Raw genomic sequence first — 8481 nt, forward strand, 5'->3', positions numbered from 1 at the left:
AGTCTCCATAAACCCACCGGTCTGTTCTGCGTCTCAATCACGCTGTTTCCAGTCCACAGCTAATGCACTCGTAATAAATACACGCCGTTACGGCTGCTAGCATCAAGTTAAACAGCCTAAACTGCAATGTTTAACATGTTTGTAACACTGATCATTTTGCTTTACCAGAAACCAGTACGTCTAGTTGAATGAACGCTGAACTCCTGCTGGTTTCAGTTACTGCGATCTCAATCACTCATTACCTGTGATCAGTGTCTCAAAACATGCGTTTGCTTTCACACTTTGTCTGTTTTGTTTCTGTTCATTTATATTTAACGTTTTGCTGTCTGTTCTCAGTTGTCATTCCAGCAGCTCAGAATGTGCCGAGTTTCTCCTCCAAAGCAGTAAGTCCACAAACGCAGACCGTCTGTAGTGTACAGCATATATTTCACAGCTGTTTAAGGTCACTGGTTTTTCAGATGATCATGTTCAGTACTCCGCATTATAACCTCTTGAACGGTCTATCCAGTGATTCATGCTTGATCCTAGGAAGCTGCTGTATCATATTTGATCATGATTTTCTAAGGCTCTAAATGATCAAATTTAGCTGTTAAACCTGTTTCAATTTCAATCTCCTCATGTCTTCTGTCGTCTGATAGTTTAGAGTGTTTTATCCAGTCAAAGCTCTTTTAGTGTATTTGTAGAAACGTCCAGCTTCAGCTGGAGCTTCTCGTGTCAGATCTGGACTGGTTTTGATCAAGTAAAGGTCAGAATAACTGCAGTAATATCTCCAGATGAACACTTACTGCACTGAAGCAGCTCAGCTTTACTTGATTCTCCATCAATCATGTTTTAGAGTCTCAAATCTGATCCTCAGGATCTTTTGAGGAGCGTTTGTTTCCAGAAGCTTTACTTTCACTGTTCCTCAGCGGAGGAATGATCTTCACAAGCCTCCAGAACATCTCACATCTTCTGAGGAGCCTTTATTTCTTCAGCTCTCAATCACTGCATTATATGTTTGGAGCATTTCACTCTCATCTCACTGAGACACATTACTGGAGATATAGAGTGATATTTATAGAGCGACCGCTGATATTTAGATCATTTTATGTCAGTATCTGCTGTGCTGTTATAAAGATCTCACTGATTTACAGCACAAGCAGCGCTGATATTTAGATCATTTTATGTCAGTATCTGCTGTGCTGTTAGAAAGATCTCACTGATTTACAGCACAAGCATCAGAATTTCATCGTATAAATATCAGCATCTGCAGCAAATATTTTGCAGCATATTTTTTGCTCCGTCTCTGAATAAAATTGAGCCTTTTTCACCCTCCGCATTCTTACTTTATCAGACTATGTGAGCCATAAAAGCCTGATGGATCAAATATTATATACAACACATTACATTAACACTTAGCCATTTAGCAGGTGCTTTTATCCAAAGTGGCTTACAAATGAGGACAATAGAAGCAATCAATCCAACAAAAGAGCAGTAATGTGTAAGTGCTGTGACAAGTCTCAGTTAGGCTAATGCAGTATATACAGCAAGGCTTTTTAAAATGTATAAAAATAAAACAAGTAGATTTAGAATAGACAGTGCTAGAGTTAGAGGGTCAAATGGAGATAACATAAAACACATTTTGTAATGTTTAATTTTGGATTTTAGTTTATTTTTGTTTAAAGGTTTAATATACTGTTTGTTTTTTCGGACTATTTCATATGTCAGGCTTTACAGGGTTAATATTGATCACGCATATTAAATGATGCAGGTTCTCCTTTAAGATCTCACTGAGCTCCTGTAGATGCTGATCTGCTCGGGTGAAGCTTTGAGTGAAATGAAAGTGTACAGACTCTGCATGTGTTTCAGAGCAGCTGTGGTTCTGTCGCGACCTTCTCTCTGCCGGCTGGAATCACGTATCCGGTGCAGATCCCCGCGGGCGTCACGCTGCAGACAGCCTCAGGTCAGACACTCTCACTCACACACTCTCACTCTCGTGCACACACATGCACTCTCACTCTCGTGCACACACATGCACTCTCACTCTCGTGCACACACATGCACTCTCACTCTCGTGCACACACATGCACTCTCACTCTCGTGCACACACATGCACTCTCACTCTCGTGCACACACATGCACTCTCACTCTCGTGCACACACATGCACTCTCACTCTCGCATTCACTCTCACATTCACTCTCTCTCACACACACACACTCACACTCGCACTCGCACTCACTCACTCGCACACACTCACACTCACACACACTCTCGCATTCACTCTCTCACACACACACACTCACACTCACACACCCTCTCGCATTCACTCTCTCACACACACACACTCACACTCACACACCCTCTCGCATTCACTCTCTCACACACACACACTCACACTCACACACCCTCTCGCATTCACTCTCTCACACACACACACTCACACTCACACACCCTCTCGCATTCACTCTCTCACACACACACACTCACACTCACACACCCTCTCGCATTCACTCTCTCACACACACACACTCACACTCACACACCCTCTCGCATTCACTCTCTCACACACACACACTCACACTCACACACCCTCTCGCATTCACTCTCTCACACACACACACTCACACTCGCACTCGCACTCACTCACTCGCACACACACTCTCGCACTCACTCTCACTCGCACTCACTCACTTGCACACACTCACACTCACACACACTCTCGCATTCACTCTCTCACGCACTCACTCGCACACACTCACACTCTCGCATTCACTCTCACTCGCATTCACTCTCTCACGCACTCACTCGCACACACTCACACTCTCGCATTCACTCTCACTCGCATTCACTCTCCCACGCACTCACTCGCACACACTCACACTCACACACACTCTCGCATTCACTCTCTCACGCACTCACTCGCACACACTCACACTCTCGCATTCACTCTCACTCGCATTCACTCTCTCACACACACTCACACTCGCACTCACTCACTCGCACACACACTCTCGCACTCACTCTCACTCGCACTCACTCACTTGCACACACTCACACTCACACACACTCTCGCATTCACTCTCTCACGCACTCACTTTCTCACACACGCACTCACTCACTCGCACACACATGCACTCTCACTCTCGCATTCACTCTCACTCGCATTCACTTTCTCACACACGCACTCACTCACCCGCACACTCTCTCTCGCACTCACTCTCTCACACACACACTCACACTCACTCACTCGCACACACTCACACTCACACACACACTCGCATTCACTCTCACTCGCATTCATTTTCTCACACACTCGCTCACACTCACTCACTCACACACACTCTCGCATTCACTCTCACTTGCATTCACTCTCTCACACACGCACTCGCACTCACACACTCACACTCTCACTCGCACACTCACTCGCACACACATGCACTCACTCTCGCACACACTCTCACTCGCACTCACTCTCTCACATCTCGCACTCACTCTCACTCACATTCACTCTCACACACACACTCACACTCGCACTCACTCACTCGCACACACTCACACTCACACACACACTCGCATTCACTCTCACTCGCATTCATTTTCTCACACACTCGCTCACACTCACTCACTCACACACACTCTCGCATTCACTCTCACTTGCATTCACTCTCTCACACACGCACTCGCACTCACACACTCACACTCTCACTCGCACACTCACTCGCACACACATGCACTCACTCTCGCATTCACTCTCACTTGCATTCACTCTCTCACACACACACTCACACTCGCACTCACTCACTCGCACACACTCACACACACTCTCGCATTCACTCTCACTCGCACTCTCGCTCTCACACACGCACTCACTCACTCGCACACACATGCACTCTCACTCTCGCATTCACTCTCACTCGCATTCACTTTCTCACACACGCACTCACTCACACTCACTCACTCACTCGCTCACACTCACACACACTCTCGCATTCACTCTCTCACACACACACACTCACACACACTCTCGCATTCATTCTCTCACGCACACACTCTCACTCGCACACACTCTCACTCGCACACTCACTCTCTCTCGCACGCACTTGCACACACGCACACGCACGCACACTCTCTCTGTCTCACACACACTCACACACACATACACATACATGCATACAACTTTCTACCATCCGTTCCTGGAAATTAAATTAAATTACTGGTTGATATGTCCCGATCTCAATAAAGTTTACACACACTTTTTGGTCAGTGAATTAGATCTCGCTCAGCTCGCGTGCTGTCGAGGTTTGGGCAGGACCGGTTCCAGAATTGAATCACTGAGGCTGCTTTCACATATATTTTATGTTCAGTGCAATCACTGCTATTTCGAGAGTGAATCCCGCATAAATATGCGTATGTCATTCCCGAAACTTTGCAGGGTGTATGTGTCCGAAAAACTAATGTTTCAAATTAATTCTGAACGGATTATACCCTAGAAAGTGCCTCCCTTTCTCACTAAAAAGCATCACTCATCTTCGTTCATCGCGAAATTCCAAAGTTCCATTATAATCAATGAAGCTCTCTAAACTGCAAAATGAATTTCTTATTTACATCGCACTTAGTCATGAGATGATTCACAAGCGTGCAAAAGTGCTCTTAAAAACTGCGGCGCTCTCAGCGGTGTGAATTCTGACAAAACGTTTCTGATTGGCCATTGTGTTCAAGAAATCAACAGATATGTCTATGATTGGCTACATTGCTCATCGCTGCAAAAACACGGTGAGGGACCAACATCAGGGATTTCATGACTAACAATTTTGGGGGGGGGCCTTGCCCCTCCCTAATGTCGCCCGTGTGTGTGTGTGTATATATTTATATATAATTTATATAAATACATACATGCGCACAGTGAAAACAGGCAGATAGAATAGAAAAAGAATATAGAAAGCTAGTGTTAGCTTTTTTCTTTTAGGAAAACAGTTAGAAAACACTAAATAATAATAAATAAAACCGAAAACAAATAGATAAAATAGAATTAGAATAGAGAGTGCTAGAGTTAGAGGGTCAAATAAAGATGGAAGAGATGTGTTTTAGCCGATTCTTGAAGATGGTTAAGGACTCAGCTGCTGGGATTGAGCTGGGTATTTTCAGGCACAGTGAACTTGAAACATTAATTTGAGTTCAAATGATTTTAGCTTGCAGACTCTGCAGAGTGATAGAGGACTTAGTGAAAAGGACATGCATTAATCCTAAAAACGGGTTCAGATGAATGTTAAAGTGTCTGGATCCAGCGTGGTCTGCCACATCAGATCATTCACATGCTGCAGACTGAAGACCAAAGCAGTGTGTTTAATCATACACTTATGAACTCAGCAGCTCTAATCAGAGGCGGACAGTAGCGAAGTATTTCTACTTGACTCGAGTAAATTAAAAAGTGTCTGCACTTTATCAGACTGTTTTTCTTTTACTTCACTACATTCCAAAGCATAATGTCGTAGTTTTTACTGCACTACGTTCATAAATAAAAGTAGTTGTTGTTGTTTTTTACCTTTAATACTTAAGAATATTAAAAATGTAGTACTTTCTTGTACTTGAGTAAGTTTACTTGAGTAAAAGTAAGAAAGTACTAGATTTCTAATGTGATTAAGTATTATATTTAATATGAAATGTAGTGCAGTAAAAAGTACAATATTATGCTTTGGAATGTAAAGAAAAACACTGATAAAGCACAGACACTTGAAAAGTACTTTTAAAGCAGAGTAAAAATACTTCACTACTGTCCGCCTCTGGCTCTACACCGGCAGTTTTCAAAATGTAAAGCGTGGAGAATTATGATAAACACAATAAAGTGATTTGGTTTATTACATTGAGCAAATAAATAAAGGCAAATATTTGTCTGGTCAGTAGATCATAGCTGTGCCTCTCTGAATGGAGATTAGCAGACTGAGATGGAGTTGAGGAGTCCACTAGCCACTCTGTGCTGCTGTAAATGATCTGAACTGGCAGCATGACTCTCTCCTCAGGGCATTTCTATAAGGTGAATGTTCCTGTGATGGTGACGCGAGGATCTCAGCATGTGCTGAACCCCGCGGCTGTGGCCCGCAGCAGCGCTCTGACCCATCTGTCTGATCCGGCTCCAGCAGCCTCAGTGTGTGAGACGCCTTTGAACCGCCAGAGCGCTGACGGAGCCTCGCTGGCCGCCTCTGACGCTCAGAGCGAGTTCACACTGGACGGCATTGAGTTCAGCCCGCAGCCCGCCGACATGAGCACTCCGCCGGCTCAGGCCCTGCGCTCCGATTACAGCCGGCAGCAGAGAGAGCAGTCCACTGCCCTTCCAGACCTGCAGACTGAAGCTGCTCCTGACATCAAGGTGAACACCTGTGAACACGACAGCAGTGCTGAGTTCTAGTCACTACCACCTCCAGACTCGTTCCACCGAGCAATACAGGACTGCACATCTCACCAAATAACTTTCCGCTGTAAATAGCTCATTTGTGCGTTTATAATTCTGTCTGTGTTGATATATATTTTCTATACATTTCTATTGCTATATAGTTAGTTTTTTTTAATTCGTTGTCTATTCTATTTATTATTAGTGTTATTTCATTTGATTAGCTTAAATTATATGTACACTGCCGTTCAAAAGTTTGGGATCACTAAGATTGTAATGTTTTTAATGGAGTCTCTTACGCTCATCGGGACTGTATTTATAATTTGATCAAAAATACAGAAAAAATTAATTGAGAAATATAATTGCAATAATAAATACTGTAAATAAATGCTCTTCTTCTTAACTTTTTATTCATCAAAGAATTGTGACAAAAAATATATCACCGGTCCCCAAAAATATGAAGCAGCAAAGGTTTCCAGCACTGATAATAAATCGGCATATTATACTGATTTCTGAAGATCATGTGACACTGAAGACTGGAGGAATGATGCTGAAAATACAGCTGCGCATCACAGAAATACATTACAGTTTTAAGTTAAATAAGTTTATTAAAATAGAAAACTTATTTTAGATTGCAATAATATTTCACAAAATGGCTTAAGTTTTTTTTTCTGTATTTTTGATCAAATAAATGCAGACTTAAAAAAAACAAAAACATTAAAGATCTTACTCATCCCAAACTTTTGAACGGCACTGTATGTCTGTACTTTCTGTACTGGACGAATTCCTCGTGTGTGTGTGTGTGTGTGTGTGTGTGTGTATAAACACACTTGGCAATAAAGCTCTTTCTGATTCTGAAAGGGAAGTGACCAAGTAATACTCGCAGATAACAACAAATGCATTTTGTTCGGCTGGAATAAAATTGGTAACTTCTCTCTACCTCGTCTGCATGCAAAGACTAAAACAAAGCAAGTAAATATGAATTATAGTGATTCTGGAATTTAAAAAAATCCTCATAAAACGGCAATATTTGGAGAGAATTATTTGCCCATTGTTTGAAAGTGTTTGTGAAATCCATTGAAAAATGTGGATGTAAATCAGATTGTAACAAAGTCTGTGAGTGAGATTTGAGAGCGGAGAAGAGAAAATCCTATGGGTTACTTTGAGATGACAGGAGTGTGAGTAAATAAGAGATTTTTCATTTCAGTTCACCTGAAAAAAACTGTCCTCACGTAGCCTTGTGGTTCTTGTGGTTTCAATGTAGAAACACTGCTGCTGAACATGACTCTGATGATGTTTCCTCAGCTTGAGACGGAGCTGCAGACCGAGCTCAAATTCAAGCAGCTGCTGGACATCACACAGCTGGACGGAGTCGCTGACAGCAGCTCGGACACGGAGGAAGATGGTGATGATGATGATGACCTGGGGCTCGTTGGAGAGAAGGAGTTTCTGGGAATGATCAATGCCACTGAGGAGGAGGAGGAGGAGCTGGAAGAGGAAGAGGTAATGATAGCACTTACAGCCTTAAACTGAAGTTTTCTCTTAGTCGTCGTGTTTTTTTCTTTGTTATAAATGTAAGCTGTATTCAGCTCATATATATATGTTCTGTAAGTAATTTTTTGCTTGAAATGAGGTTCTGATTCTAACAAAGGTGGACTCCAGGCACATTTTCGGTAGGACAAAAAAAGAGCATTTTATTTAACATGTTAACCCATTCCTAGGCTTGGGAATCCAAAATCTATTCCAATTCTGGAATAGGATGCTTAAGATCAGGAATCATCTACTTGTTATAAAATTAAAATAGATTCCCTTTTATCGATTCCTTTGTGTGCATTTTAATATGACTTTAAACCATTCTAGCAGGGGACTGGCACGGTGTTTTCTGTCCTGCACACACAGGGGCGTAGCCATCATTTCAGAAATGAGGGGGACAGAAATGTAAAAAAAAAAAAAAACACTTGACTTTTGTCTAATTGAAAGGTTTTGCTTTTTCTTATGTCTTTTAATTGGCTAAGAAATCAAATAGGCCTACACTGCTGGATGATAACCAATAATTTGTATTCTATATATTTTTTTTCCATGTATTTTCCTACTGTATTATGATGGGTACAAATAT

General features: G+C 42.3%; 1 protein-coding gene across 1 annotated transcript in view; it reads left to right on the plus strand.

Moving 5' to 3' along the window:
• Window positions 1-6: 6 nt before the first annotated feature.
• The window catches only part of gtf2a1l (general transcription factor IIA, 1-like), a 17066-nt gene continuing 8591 nt past the window's right edge, over window positions 7-8481 (plus strand). Inside the window, exons 1-5 of the mRNA XM_016259990.1 lie at window positions 7-19; window positions 337-383; window positions 1849-1942; window positions 5998-6344; window positions 7671-7868. Coding sequence (XP_016115476.1) covers window positions 6027-6344; window positions 7671-7868 — 516 coding nt within the window. The 5' untranslated portion in view covers window positions 7-19; window positions 337-383; window positions 1849-1942; window positions 5998-6026. The remainder of the gene's footprint in view (window positions 20-336; window positions 384-1848; window positions 1943-5997; window positions 6345-7670; window positions 7869-8481) is intronic.

The sequence above is a fragment of the Sinocyclocheilus grahami genome, unplaced genomic scaffold (genome assembly GCF_001515645.1).
Source record: "Sinocyclocheilus grahami isolate Dianchi unplaced genomic scaffold, SAMN03320097.WGS_v1.1 scaffold1976.1, whole genome shotgun sequence".
Classification (NCBI taxonomy): domain Eukaryota; kingdom Metazoa; phylum Chordata; class Actinopteri; order Cypriniformes; family Cyprinidae; genus Sinocyclocheilus; species Sinocyclocheilus grahami.